The sequence below is a fragment of the Dunckerocampus dactyliophorus genome, chromosome 4 (assembly GCF_027744805.1).
Source record: "Dunckerocampus dactyliophorus isolate RoL2022-P2 chromosome 4, RoL_Ddac_1.1, whole genome shotgun sequence".
NCBI classification, from domain to species: Eukaryota; Metazoa; Chordata; class Actinopteri; order Syngnathiformes; family Syngnathidae; genus Dunckerocampus; species Dunckerocampus dactyliophorus.
The window spans coordinates 16,059,942-16,075,467 of NC_072822.1; the positions used below are offsets into that span (position 1 = coordinate 16,059,942).

A 15,526-nucleotide genomic window follows, 5' to 3' on the forward strand; every position below is an offset into this window, starting at 1 on the left:
ATTGGCAAAACATTGTAATCATTTTTGACCCCCCACTGTAATTTTTTTAATGGATGCGCCCCATCTGGAATTACCTATTTTTATTTTTAGGGAAAACATTTAGCATTATTTAATATCAAACTCTGACAACATGATATGAAACAAAATAATTTTAAAACGTCTTTATACACGTCTTAATTTAAACCATATTGTTGTGATATATTTTTTCTAGCTCGCACCCCCCTGTGATTGTCATGGACTGCTCCAACCACTTCCTTGTTCAAACTTTTATTTTGAGGAAGGCTGGGGTTAGAAGTCGTGTCTGACTCCAACTGCTTCAACTCGTATTTTTTTCCTGAAATGTCAACGTCATGACCGATATTGATAGTGAAAGTTGGCTGGATGAGGACATAGCGATCACGGTGGTTGTATCTATGAGAAGCTGGCTATCGTTGCTGCTCTAAAGCTTCAAATAGTGGGAAGATGTCCATCGCTAACGTTAGCGAAGACATCCGAGTGGAGTTCCCACTGCACTCGGCAGTTTGGGAGAATGATTACAGAAAGCTGGAACAACAGATTATACTGCCGCAGGTTGGTAAAATAGACATCTAGCAGCAAATGTAAGTACGGTAATGGTTGTTAGCACAACGATGCTAGGAAGCAGCTAGTAGGTAAAAGTAGGCCGCCACGGAACGTTAGGAACGTTAACATTTTCATGATCTGACACTGTCAGAGAGATATATATTATTTAAATATGTTGTTATTGTCATCGTAGTAGTTGGCAATGGTGTGGGGCACCGTATCATACTCGGACGTGCTCCCAATATTTTGGGCTTTGTGCTACATGAGGTGCACTGGACCTTTTTTGTTTGATTATATGTGTAAACAAGATTACTACTAATGCTAATTTTAGCGTGCATTATAGTGGAGAGTATCTATTGTAGTCATTGTTTCCATCCAAGATCGTTTGTGTCAGTGAAGAACAGACCTCTTTTAGCAGTTCTAAAACTAAGACGATATGGGATCATCATAACTGATGATCGCTTGCGTGCGTGTGTGTATATATAGAGTATATTTACGTGTAATCATATATGTGTACTGTATATGATGACATATAGGTTATGTGAATAAATATCTGTATTATTCAGAAATGTAGTCTTGAATGTATTTTAACACATGCTTGAATTACAGTATATTCCCCAATTTAAAACATACCTTATTGTTTACCTTATGTGTTGTTACCATATTTACCGTATGCTGGGCTCACACACCACAGTATTTCCTGGAAATGCATTTCTTCCCGATATCCTCAGATTGATATTGAGTCTGTGGATTCGAGAGGCCGGACACCTCTACATCTGGCTGTGTCGCTGGGACACTTGGAGTCAGTGAGAGTCCTCCTGAGACATGGAGCTCAAGTTACGAAAGAAAATGCCAAGAATTGGACAGGTTAGCGATCAGTAGCTACGTGCTTCTTAGGATGTGTCTCACTGGTGTATTTAGCAGGTTTTGCAGATTTTAACACTCCTCTTGTATCTTATCTATGTAGTTCTACAGGAAGCTGTCAGCACAGGAGACCCAGAGATGGTTCAGTTAGTCCTTCAACGGAGAGACTACCTTAAAGCCTCCACCGCTTTGGAAGGAGTACCTGAGCTTTTGTCAAAGATCAGAGAGGTTTAAATTTATATATATTTCCGCATTGTCTTCTGCAATATTCAGTTTGACGTAGGAGAATAACTTGTTGCTTTGTTTTTTCCATTTTGTTCAGTCTCCAGACTTCTACATGGAAATGAAGTGGGAATTCACCAGTTGGAGTAAGTTTGTTTAATGTGTGTGTTCATACGCAGTATATTGTAGTAAATATTTGCAAGAACATTGTCCAAAACGTTTGTGTTAATGTGGCTACATTTAAATACAGTAGGCGATTTCCAGATTTTTTTATTTTGTTTTGCATGTTTGTCACACTTAAATGTTTCAGGACATCAAACAAATGTAAATATTAGTCAATGACAACACAACTGAACACAAAATGTAGTTTTTAAATGAAACTTTGCATTATTAAGGGAGAAAAAAAAATCCAAACCTACATGACCCTGTGTGAAAAAGAGATTGTCCCCTAAAACTAATAACTGGTTGGGCCACCCGTAGCAGCAACAACTACAATCAAGCTTTTGCGATAACTTGCAATGAGTCTCTTACAGCGCTGTGGAGGAATTTTGGCCCATTTATCTTTGCAGAATTGTTGTAATTCAGCCACGTTGGAGGGTTTTTGAGCATGAAGCGCCTTTTTAGGGTCATGCCACAGCATCTCAATAGGATTCAGGTCAGGACTTTGACTAGGCCACTCCAAAGTCTTCGTTTTGTTTTTCTTCAGCCATTCAGAGATGGACTTGCTGGTGTGTTTTGGATCATTGTCCTGCTGCAGAACCCAAGATTGTTTCAGCTTGAGGTCATGTACAAATAGCCAAACATTGGCCTTCAGGATTTTTTGGTAGACCTCAGAGTTCATGGTTTCATTTATCACAGAAAGTCTTCCAGGTCCTGAAGCAGCAAAACAGCCCCAGACCATCACCTTCCAATACCATATATTACTGTTGGTATGATGTTCTTTTTCTTAAATGTGGCGCTACTTTTACGCCAGAACTAATGGGACACACACCTTCAAAAAAATTAAACTTTTGTCTTGTCAGACCAGAGTATTTTCCAAACGCTCTTAGGGATCATCAAGATGTTTTCTGGCAAAATTGAGACGAGCCTTACTGTTTTTTTTGTTCAGCAGTGGTTTTCGTTTTGGAACTCTGCCATACAGGCTGTTTTTGCCCAGTGTCTTTCTTATGGTGGAGTCATTAATGCTGAACTTAACTGAAGCAAGTAAGGCCTGTAGTTCTTCGGATGTTGTTGTGGGGTCTTTTGTGACCTGTTAGATGAGTTGTCGCTGTGCTCTTGAGGTAATTTTGGTTGGCCAGCCAGTCCTGGGAAGGTTCACCACAGTTTCATGTTTTATCCATTTGTGGATAATGGCTCTCACTGTGGTCCGCTGGAGTCCCAAAGCTTTAGAAATGGCTTTATACTGTAAACTTTGCAGGACTGATAGATCTCCATTCATTAATCTCAATTAAAAAATAAGAAATCAGGAAGAGACACTTTTTCACACCACTGTATATGCGCATATACACAAAAGCTCAGTCAGATGCTTTTCAGGTCATACTGGAACAACTACATAGTTGACTTTTGAATTAGAATGACTGTCTGTGTTTATCTTGTGATGACACATTTTATTTACATTAGTTCACTCATGCACTGTTGCTTCACAGTCCCCCTTCTATCACGGGTTTGTCCAAGTGATGTGTGCCGCATTTGGAAAAGTGGCGCAAGCTTGCGCGTGGACTCTACTCTTCTAGGCTTTGAGAATATGACTTGGATCAGGGGGAGAAGAAGCTACATTTTCAGAGGAGATGGTGTGTGTTCATAACAAAATGAAGATAACAAACAGCTTCATTGAATGTAGAGAATGCCGCTAACAAACTCCTTGGCAGATTCCTGTGCAGAATTGATTGAGGTGAACCATGATGATCAAGTAGTGGACACTGAGCGTTTCATCATATCCCAAGAGATGGAGGATATCACACTAGAGTCAATGCAGCCAGCTGAACAGGAAGTGGCCAAAAGGTTGACGACTCCAATTGTCAACACCTACTTGGATACAAGGGACATTGCTTTTGAAAGGCAAGTGTCTAAACTTATAAAGGTGGCATACAGTATACAGGTGGTGCTGTACACCGTTATCTGGTTACGAATGTCCAACCATCCATCCAATCATTTTCTGTGCCGCTTATCCCAGTTACGAATGTGTTAACATAAGTTAACTTAATTTTGTTATGTAAGCACTAGACTCTCTCAAAAATTAGTTGCAGCTCGCGCAGCAAAAGAATGCTTGCGGCGTGCAGTGTTTTAGTCAGCTTGCGCGCCGCAGATGAGTGTACAGTGCGCGACCCTCATTCGCAGCTACACGTAGTAAGGACAACATTGCTTATTATTTTTTGCACATCATTCTGTCTCCCAAGTGTAAGGAAGGCTGTACTTGAGGCAGCCTGTAAAATAAAAGGAAAGTGAAGTAGAATTAGACATTGTAAAATGTTCAGTGGCAAAATTAACATTGGCTGCATGGCTGTTCCAAGCTGCTCAAACGCTGTGACCAACATGTGAAAAGATCTTCTATTATGAAATGGAAAGTGATAATTGAGCAGTGTAGTGGTCCCATTATTGAGACTTCATCCTCCCAATAAGCTTATCTGTCCTTGCAATGCTCCTCCCAAAGTGCAAGACAACCACAGGGATAAAAAGTAAGGAGTTGTTATATATTTTCATGACTATTTTGTTTAATTCTTGTATAAAATATTTCTATTACTGCATCTTATGTCTTTGATGTGTTCTGTGTACAGTGTGAGTGGCTTAGGTGTAAGTTACGACTTGTATTAAAACTCGACTTGCATCACATGAAAGGAACTCATTTGTAACCTGACGATTACCTGTACTTCCACAGATGTTAACACCCACTGTCTGAGAATGTTGTTATTTGGGACAAAATTCCAGGAAGTTTCATGTAAATCCATTCACTAGTTTTTACATACCGGTAAACTTGCTTTTTACGTAATATTTACTGTAATCTCTCTTTCTCCACCATACTTACCACATGGGAGAGTTTCAGAAAATTGCTACACATGATATATTTGTTTTATTGTATACGAGCTCATCTCAATAAAGTAGAATATCATGCAAAATGTACATCTGCGGTTGTTCAGTCTAACTGCAGGATGTAACGATGCACTTTTTCTTTTAGTATCACGTGTTAATTTTTTTCTTTTCTTGTACTGACAGGAACAAGTCTGGGATTTGGGGCTGGAGGACTGACAAAACTGAAGTAGTCAACGGATTTGAAGCAAAGGTTCCCATCCTCGTTTTTTTCTGTCATTGAAAACTAACAACTATATGTGTGTTTTATTTCTGTTGACTGACTGCAGCTGATTTTTCAGGTTTTCAGTGTAAACAATGTGAATGTTGTCATCAGGACAAGGACTGAGCATCTTACAGATGAGGAAAAAGCCAGGATAAAAAGTAGGTGGAGGAAAAATGTATTTCCATCTTCAAAATATGTATACATTAACTCCAGCATTACATGGTACTATATATCTTTATTGTACAAATGGTACGGTCATAAAACTATGAGCGTAATGAGTATGAACTTCATTTTGAAAGGTGAAAGGAACATCCTGGAGTCGCTGCTTGGGACAGTGGAACAGCACATAAGTGCACAAGGGGTAATCAGAGCATCCAATGCATCCACACATTGAATACTCACAAGACACAACATTAGATACACAGGCACACACTAATAAGTCAATGAAACAAGAGTGTTATCAAAAGTTGTAAAAAGATAGGTAAAATTACACTCAGAGAAACAACCTTCATCAAAAACAATTGGAAGTCCTCAAATAGGTGATTATCTTGAAAGAAATCCTGTAACTGTTTGGCAATTGCTTTGTCCAGAATCTTGGACAAACATGGAAAGTTGGATATTGACCATGTAGTAGCAGGTACATTCAAGATAACATGGAATACTTACATTATTTTGCCCTATTTTGGTCCTTTTAAGCATTATCGGAACTTCCTTCCTGGGCGCATTGATTTCACATAGTAACAGAGAAACGGACACCTACACCCAGCGTTTTTTTCCAAACTCCAAAATAAAAAGCAGCAGCAGTGGTGGCAGCTCTATAGCCTATGTAACATTACGTTTTTGGTGAGCGCGGCGCTGATGCGCTGTGGGTAAGTGTGTGGTGAAGCTTGTCGCTAGCTGGCTAGTAGCTAGCCGGTGTGGTGTGGTGAAGTGTCAGTGCGGCTGTAACTTAGTTTGATCGGCGTAACAATGTTAATAATAATAATAATAACAATGTCTCTGGAGCTTGGTTAATATGTACGCCACATTATATGTAAATGGGGCGTTGTTGGCGCTTTAGGAGTCTTTTTCAGAAGGCTTGATAGGCAGAAAAAGTGGGTCCCATATGTGCAGTAATGCACTATCTGTGTTTATATCTTTAGAATGCACAGAAACGAGAAAGACATATAAGGATTGTGGATGATGAGCAAAATAAAGAAAGTGCAGTTTTCCTTTAAAAGTAAGTTAGCACGTGCCCCATGAATATGACAGCCATTGTAGTTTCCCTGTGGGACAAAAACGAGCTCCGAACAAACTGCATTGCTTGTTTTGTTTTAAACACAAAATGTCACTGTGGCAGATAACTATACCTAGCTAGCTAGCTGCCGCCAGAGAGACAATGGCGCCAGGCAAAATGTATAAACAAAGATTGTAGACTAGTTGAACTTCAATGTGAGTGAAATGTGCGCCATCACACACGCTGGCATCGATAGGCTGTACTGTAACCAGCTGTCGTCAATTGACTACATTTGACAGATTCTTTTTCATTCTGATGGTAATAAGGGACGTTACTGTTCAACTCAATACGGAACACATACTTTTATCGCACACGCGCGAGTAGATGAAAAATGTAATCGCAATGTCTCCCATTTTAGTTCCAATATGTATCCGCAGTCTGGAGCCCTGCTGTGTTAACCAGTGGAAGAGCATCCTTGAGCAAGTAGGGATGGAATCTAGTTGGCAAGTTGAGGAGTTAAAGGAGGAAATTATAGTGGCTAGTTTAGAAGAGTTGATGGGGCAAAAACTATGAGGTAAAATGTTGCCACTTGGAGTCTGGATTGTTTTTCACACCACAGTGACCGAAATGACAGCAACAAAATCCTCATCGGGTACCTTAATCGGTACCTAAATATAATGGATTGTTCTTCAGTCCTTGCATTAATACCTCTCTGCCAGTATCAAACAAAACAAGATTGTTATTTTTGTAAAACACAATTGTAACACTCTTGTATTGGGTCTTATTAGATGGTGCAGGTGTACTTAATATTGTGACCAGTGAGCGTATATAGGCAATTGATGTATGCTGGCTCTTGCAGGACCTGACACTTGAATATGCAACTGCCACCAATCCCACAGCCATCACTCCAGAGGAATATTTCAATTCCAATTTTGACTTGGGGAACAGAGACATTGGCCGACCAATAGAGCTCAGCATCCGAACACAGAAGTTAGTTAGATCATTAAGAAACATCATACCCGAGCCTTTGTTGAGTGTGTCAATGTTACAGTAATGCTTGTTCTCTGGTCTTGCGCAGGTTTAAAGGTACATTGTGGATGAGCGAAGAACATCCCCTGTCCCTGGTGGAGCAGGTGACCCCCATCATTGACCTCATGGCTCGGACCAGTTCGCATTTTGCACGGCTACGAGACTTTGTCACACTGAAATTCCCTCCTGGGTTTCCTGTCAAAATTGGTGATTGCTTTGAGAATACGAAAGCACACTTCACTTGGATTGTTTTTTCCCCAAAACCTCTAAATTTAGTTGGGTTTCTCTTATACAGAGATTCCACTGTTTCATGTGCTGAATGCCAGGATTACTTTTGGAAATGTTAATAAATGCAGTACAGAAGAGGAAGCCAACATAACACCAGCAGCCACACCGTCACCCACAGGAGACGACAAAGAAGCCAGTGGTAAGAGCACAGTAGAATCTTCCAAAACTTCTGTCTTTCTCAACTGCGGCTCTCGTGTGCATCCAGTACCTCCAACATTCCAGGTGTGTCCGTCGGTGTTTGTGGTACCTGACAACTACCATCGCAGAGGGGGCAGCCGTCACGCTCCTGTGCCCAATAACGACGAGGAGTTTTTACAGTACGCTATTCATCAAAGTCTCCTGGATTCCCACAGAGTCCAAAGCCAGGTGGGGCGTTGACTCTCATTCCTAGTTTACATCATCTCCCACCTTTGCCAATCCTCTTTCCGTTGTGTTGAGAGTGATTGTCATGTATGTGTTTTGGCAGGAGGGGATATGGGATGATGCACACAGCGAACTCACTGATGTCATGGCCAACAGCCAGAGCGACAGGTAGCCATTCACAATCTTACGTGATTAAATCTCTTCATGATAATTAGATGTATTGTTGGTTGTCCCCATTAACACAAGCCAAAAATTAAATACATTTGTCCTTCAATTTTGTCAAATGTACCAACTTGTCCAACAAGATGCCCAGTGGATTACACTGTGGTCGTCTACCATGCACTTCTGACTTAGATGCAGACTGTCTATCATTTCACAGACACCATGTCTCTGTTATTCCAGGAGTATCCCAGAGGGGGTGCTAGTGGATTACGGTGACACCTCCAGCCCCACAAGCACCTTCTCCACCTCTAGCCCCGACTCTGAGCTCCACTTGGCCATGGAGCTCTCAGTGCGGGCTCAGGAGCAAGAGGAGCGCCTGAGGAGGCAGGAGGAAGAGGAGCTAGAGAAGATTTTGCAGCTGTCACTTACTGAGAAGTAGAAGGATATAAGGAGGGAATGGGAATAAGATCCAGAAGCAACCACCTCACCTCAGTTTCAGCATTCAGTCATCTATGCAACAGCAGATGTTTCCCTTTAAACAACTCATTCTTACTCGACTTTTTAAAGGGTATTTTTCGGTAAGCGGTAACTACACACTATGTTTCTGTCTTCCAACTTGATCTATTTACTCTGAGGTGTTGAGGTTTTTTAGTACCTTTAACGGCAGCCCACATCATCTCTTGGTCTTAAGGCAGCTCACAGGAATGTAATTTAAAAAAAATAATACTTCAGGTGACTCCACGTAAGTGTTGGCACTCCAGTTTAACTCCTAAAGTGCCAGCGCACTGCATTTCATTTTGTTCTGTCCTTGGCATGTCTAACCTTACGTCATTGATCTGATGGCTGGGGAGGGTAATAATATTCCCACTTCGTTGAGGGACATGATGGATTTGATACAAGAAGCTGTTTCCATGGAATAACAAATCTCAGGGGTCCCGTTTTACACATCTCTCTCTCTCAGAAGTAGGTTTTAAAGTACTGGCAATTTCTCACATATCACACTGCCCTACTTGTTCCACTCATGGCTTTGATTCAGTTAAAAATATATGCAGGTTTCTTGTGCTTTTCAGAAAGCTAAGGAGAACATGCTGGTAGGAAATGAATATCACTGCAGCAATTGAATATTCAGATTTTTGTTTTAATATGAGTTTTATGATTCCACCCCATCCCCGTTCGAGTGAGTACTGTGCAGGGATACAATCCTGTGCAAAGTGTTGCAGTCTGTTTATGTTCCAAAAGGCAATCTGCATTTATTGTCAGCCGCCTGTAGCCACAAACAACTGTAAACCTCTTGATTGTTTGTTTCAGCATGTGCCAACAGTTTGTCACTTGGTGGAAAGTTAGCCTGTGCCACTTAAAAATTTGTGAAGTTTTAATTATCAGGAAGCAAGCGGACATTGCATCCACACAGATGCTGAATAACCGCGGTAGTTATTTTACTTACGGACAACTCTGCAAATCTTAGTGATCCCTGATGAAAAACCACTTGTTAGAACCATATCTTTTTTTCTTTTTGCCAAACTGGTGAATACTGGGATTTTTACAAAGCCAACTTTGGTTCATTTAACTGCGATGTACTGTATGTAACACCCCATTTGAGCTGCAGTTTTTCCTAAAAATTAAAGCACTTTAATTCCATGCACTATGATGGTGACTTCCTGCATTTAATTTACAAGAATGCAGGCATACATACACTTCATTAAACACTGCGATCCAATAAGAGTTCTGTCAAAAAATCTGCCTTTGTAATGATCAATTATAATTAGCAATTAATTGAACAATGTGTTTATTATTGTGCTTATAGTCTGCAGTGGTGTAAAACTAATATTTTGATGACCTAACTTGGCTGTACGTTTTTGATAGATACAGTAGACACAACCTTACCTAATTTACATCAAGACAGTCTATTTACAATGTGAGGTCAATCTGCACTGCATTAATTATATACAATGTCTGAACTCATAATACAAAAACATGATTATTGCAGGAGATGTGATCAAGGTGTCCCTAGTAAATGGGCGAAAGGTAGTGCCTCCGGCCATTAGGAGGCCCCCCAACCTTTGTCGGTTTCTGCATCGCCCGTTGGCCTGAGGGTTAAGTGAACTCCCAGTTTTCTTTTCAGTTTCCTTATGAGCCTTTGTCCCCGCGACTGAGGACACGATCACCGCCTGGACAGAGGCTTGTAGACGCACACAGCCATGATGATCATCAGCAGCAGGAGGACACCGAGGACACTCCCTAGCGTGACTGCACACAAACACACAAAAATCCTTCATTTGCAAGGGCTGTAACGGCAAGTTCTACACGTGTCCCTCTTATCAGTACGCAATAAAAAAACAAGAAAAGGTGTGGTCACAGCGGGAAACGTTTGGAGCTCACCATCCTCCTCGTGCAATATTGGTTCATTTCTTACCCAAATTTTGCTTCTGTAAGACATCGTAAGGTCTCTCTGCTACGGTTGAGCTATCGTCTTGACCACGTAGTGACACCATCACAGACATTAGTAATAAAGCCTGTGGGACGAGAGCGAGCATCACAGCGGTGGAAGATGAAGAGGCGACAGTTGAGAGATGGGCGGATCGATGCCAACATCGACACCAAGATGGGTGGATCGATGCCAACATCGACACCAGAGTAGAATCGGTATCGCGTCGATACCAGCGTGATGAGATTGATATTTTTCAGTGCTCTTTTATGGCAATGGGAATGGTTTAATTTACCTTGAACATGCATAGAAGTTACATTGGAATAAATCACATTGTACCATTCACAGTTCCACATGTCCAAAAAGGGAGTAGGAAGAAGCAAATCTCATTTAATTTTACCACCTCTTGTTCACATAAATTACAATGCATTTGTTCACTTCCTATATTCCGAATGTCCTCCTTGCCTTGTCAATTGTAAATACATAGGAAATGATAAGGCAGTATAACAATGTGGTAAAATAGGAGTTAAGCTTTATAATAACTGTAAATCATAACAGGCATAATAAATATATAATAACTGATGAAAGGGTTAATAGTTGGACGATGAGTGAGTACAGACAATGTACTAAACAAAGAAATTAAGATATTGTAGTAAGTGCAAGAGTGATGAGATATAGCGTTGTGTGTAACACAGTGGTTCAAGACTCTTCTTCCTTGTACACCAGTTTCTTGAAAGCGCTCATTTTAGAGCATTGAGTTCTTTACTCGGTCCATTCCATAACTTGATTCCACATATTGATATGCTAAAGGTTTTTAACATTTTCACATATAAATGTTTTAAGTTTAATTTTTCCGTAAGTGTCATGATCTGTTTGCTGCCGCCTGTCTTGCAGCACATTGCCGAGCCGCCTGGGAGGAGCTAACTATACACACCTGCTGGCAATTATCAGCTGACTCCTTAAACTGTGCTGTGAGCTTCATTCCTTGCCAGATCGTTGCCTGATCGTCGCCTACGACCTGCTCTTCCCAGCATCTTGTTTTGCTCAGTGTCATTTTTGCCTTGGTCTGTGGGTTCTTCGTTTCCCTGCTTGGCATCTTCCAGCAGCGGCTTCAGCTAATGTTAGCCTATTGTTCGTGCTCAGTTTTTCAGCAGTGGTTTTGTGTTGTACTTTCTCTGCTAGTTTTTTGTCGGCAGCCCCCTCGGTTAGTATTTTTGTAGTTCTTTCTCTGCTATTTCCACTCTGTGTATAGCAGCACCTTTTTAGTTCTAGTTTTCTTCTTCCCGTGACGGTGTCCGGGTCTCTTTGGGTTGTACTTTTGTATTTATTTTTTCATCTGTGTATTTTTGCTACTTCTATGGACATTTTTTTTGTAATAAATGTTTGTTGCACCCACTCTCGTCTCTGTGTTTGTGGGAGTCAGTCCCAGGCTAAACAAGCTGTGCTTGAAGCTGTGCACACAACAAATATACACATTAGAACTCAATAACGTCATCAAACTTTACCTTTATGCATTCCCACGGAGTATCAGCATTTGGGAGCAAATTTGAAGTGAAAAAACCCCGATAAAAAGACAGTGTAGTTGACAATCTGTGCAGAGTGGGAGAAGGTAAGCACACGTACAATGGTGCGTTCAAGGACTGTCAAACAAAGTGGGACACTCGCGACAAACTACATAAACATGCAAAAACTTAAAACTATTATTTTTTTAATAAAATAATGGCCCATATTTCCAAAATTGATATGCATTTACTTCAAATTGTATTTAGTTATTTAAGAAAGTATTTTTTTTGTGTGTGTATTTTTTTTAATCATTGAGCCTGAACGGTTTCCTCCGCCCAGTTCGGCACCACCCATGGACCGGTACTGGGCCCCGGCCCAGTGCTTGAGGAACCCTGTGCTACACGATCGAATATTTTGTTCTTGCCTGTTGTCTATAAAACACGTCATGATGTCAATTTCAGTCCGTTTGTGCATCGTCATTTTGTGACATTAAAATGTTTGTGACAAAGACAATTAAATTAAATACAAACCTATGGAACTTACATTTCAGCTGCCGTGATTCCTGAAGTATAACACCTCATTGTGCACCAAACATATTTTGATGCATCCGAAACATGTACTTTGGCCAAACTCCATTAAACCCAATTAAACGTAAGCACCGTACTGTATTCTACACACAATGTTGATCAAAGTGAACCAAGAAAGTGTATATGCAAACGAGCTGACATCTGCATTGACACACAATGTATTTTTTGGTTGTTTTTCTGTTTTTAATAACGTAAGTGACACGGATGTTGTGATTTTTAAGTTTTTTTTAAGTACAATTTTTGCAATTTTATTAAGTGAAATTGAGACTGATAGTCCATTTTATTTTCATTGTTTTTTTTGTCTGTTTAATTTACTATGTTATTTAATTTGTTTTATTTAAAAGCTTTTGACATTCCAATTACAATGTTAAATACTCTTAAAAAATTAAAGTTAATTACTTTTGATACGATTATGCCATATATTAACATTACATTCATGAAAAAATGGTCTCAAAATAATTTTGACAATAATATTGTTTATCAGCTATAATTTGTAGGACAATTATTGTCCAGAAAAATTTGTAGTGACAGGCCTAATTGTTATCAATACATTTTTGACAGCATCAGTCAAACAAGTGTTAATTCACAGACTTACTGTCATTGTGTTTTCCAAAACTTGTGAAACATTAATAAAGATATTGTTCAAAAAACGAACAGCCCTACTTGTTGATCATCCATTTAAAGCTGGATCACTGTCCACCGGCCAGGATTTTTACAGGTCTTGGTAAATGTATTAGCTGTAGACCTACAAATAGTACAAAATCTTTCTCTCATCTTACTGGGAACCATTACACAAGTGTAAGGCCTCCATCACGCTTTTCATCTCAGAAATGTCAAAGAGTAATAAAGAACAGATGGAAAGGTCAAGCTCCTTGAGGTAATATCCTTATATAATTACTCAGCATGAATGATGTATATGGCCTTGTCACGAGGAACGTAGTTCCGCTTAGTTGCTGGGGCCATTTGAGTAAAGGGTTTGGCTCCTCAAAACAATATACGTTGAAAAGAGTAATATATTTGCATCACAAAAATGCCTCTTTAAAAAAATCGAACCTCACAAAATCGCTCTGGGTTATATTTGTCTCCCGCCGTATCCCTTCGCACCGTTGCCTGTCCATTCTTGTGTATGTGATGACAACGCTTGAATCTTCTTGCACTGTGGTGATTTTTTCATCACGGAAATCCAAGTAGAACTGAACTCACGTGGGGTTACTCACCATTGAAGTACTACACTACGCTGTCATACAACTTCATGTCAAAAAATCCGAGCTATTTTACCACAATATTGAAGGTAATGCTTCATACATAGTTTCCTTAAGCATATTGTCCCGTTCCTTTTCTGTCTTACTGGCAGGGTGGCGAGCCACACCTGTCGCCACCTGACAGTCATTTTTTAAGCCTTCTCCATCGATTTCAACATTCACAATTAAAGTGTTATAACACATTGTTTAGTTCCAGTTCCAGTACTACTCTCCATGTCGCTGTAGTTGCCATTTCATTAGCAACAAAGTGAGCTAACAAGCGAAATGGTTAACCAGCATCATGATTGCTGGTGCCTCACCAGAAAATACTGCCCCTAGCACTTCGGCAGAGAATTGCACAGTATACGGTCAGCTCCGACACAGAAATTTGTAAGGCCAATGACAGCATCAGAAGAGACGTCTTAGTGACTACACAGAAACATAAGCCAGCCGGAGCCACAGCAGCAAGATAAAAGATCCGCATGCAGCTACGGAGCTGCGGGCTGCAGACCCCTGTACTAGGATATATGAAATAATTTCAAATGTAGTAAATATACTGGCTACTGAATGCATGCTATACTTTCTGGTAAAAATCTGTGAGGTCTCGTGTTCATCATTAGATTGGGACTTTGTGATGAAGCAAGCATTACATAATCCCAGAGCAACATGTTGATGTGCCTTGTCATTGCATCACATATTTATCTCTGCTATAATTAGGGACACCAGTCCAAACCTGTATTACATAATACTGTATCACTATGTTGTGCTCACTGTAAATGTTTTATAATACTAACAGAAATTTGTGTTTTAATTTAGAACTTTATTTCTTTCTTGTCTTGTGTTGTAATCTGTGTAGGAGCACGCTATTTGGCCCCATTGTGACTGCATCGTTTTTATGTTACTCTCATCAGGTATGCTATTTTTGTCTCACTTTGTGTCTAACACCTTTTGTTTGTGATCTCCATGTGAGAGGGGCATGCTCTTTGGGCCACATTGTGACTGCATCTTTCTTATGTTACATCAGTCTCCTCAGTCAACGAGGTGCAACTGCATCAACCCTCTGTCTGTCGTCACTCAAACAACTTCATCCACAACGCAGAGCGATAAACACATATGTCACCCCTGCACATACAAGTAGTTTGGTCAAAATGAGTTTTGTGTAATCCTATAATCCCCTAAATTTAGCCATTTTTACAGTATTGTACAATTCTTACTTGTTTTCTAATGGGGAAGCTGAAGACTATCCCAACTGACTATGATCTGTGTACAGTACTTTCCATCTGGACTCTTTCCTCAATCGCCCTCATTGATGATAATAGTCCAGTGTTGTAACCAAATATATTGCACTTATTTGTTAATACAATATGAAAACTTGTGTGGTCAATGACTATTTCTTTGGTAGCAAAATGGTCCAAAGACCCAGGAACAAAGGCTAAAGAGAAGACAAAGCCAATACAATACGCAAGGAAGTATACATTTTTTAACATTCCTTCCCTTAGTGTGTGAATACGTCTAACCAATCTGCTCATTCGAGCCCATTTCTCCTCGACAGACAGCGTCAAGCTGCTCATGTTAGGAAGGAGAGCAGCAGCCTTTTGAGCAACATCTCTTTTATGTGTTTACTGTTGTATACTTCAATAGAGGCACTGACACAAAGCTGCTTTGATCAACATTGGCCAGAAGCTCATTGGATGGATGACATGGTCCAAACTATTTCATACTCATGTTCCTAACTGTGCTTGAAGTGACAGGGCCTGGTTTTGTCACCACAAAAAA

The 15,526-nt window shown here is 40.2% G+C and overlaps 1 protein-coding gene and 1 long non-coding RNA gene across 2 annotated transcripts; one reads left to right on the forward strand and one right to left on the reverse strand.

Annotated features, from left to right (window-relative positions):
• Positions 1–271: 271 nt before the first annotated feature.
• ankrd13a (ankyrin repeat domain 13A) lies at positions 272–9,898 on the forward strand. Its single transcript, XM_054774692.1, has 15 exons — positions 272–570; positions 1,293–1,428; positions 1,529–1,653; positions 1,748–1,793; positions 3,294–3,437; positions 3,516–3,705; positions 4,858–4,924; positions 5,013–5,094; positions 5,236–5,297; positions 7,012–7,142; positions 7,231–7,388; positions 7,477–7,608; positions 7,675–7,835; positions 7,936–8,000; positions 8,235–9,898. The coding sequence occupies exons 1-15, from the start codon at positions 463–465 to the stop codon at positions 8,431–8,433; spliced, it is 1,806 nt and encodes a 601-aa protein (XP_054630667.1). The 5' UTR covers positions 272–462; the 3' UTR covers positions 8,434–9,898.
• LOC129180326 (uncharacterized) lies at positions 9,112–10,806 on the reverse strand. Its single transcript, XR_008570133.1, has 2 exons — positions 10,408–10,806; positions 9,112–10,241 (listed from the first exon to the last, which is right to left on the reverse strand). It is a non-coding gene; the product is annotated as an uncharacterized LOC129180326 (long non-coding RNA).
• Positions 10,807–15,526: the final 4,720 nt, after the last annotated feature.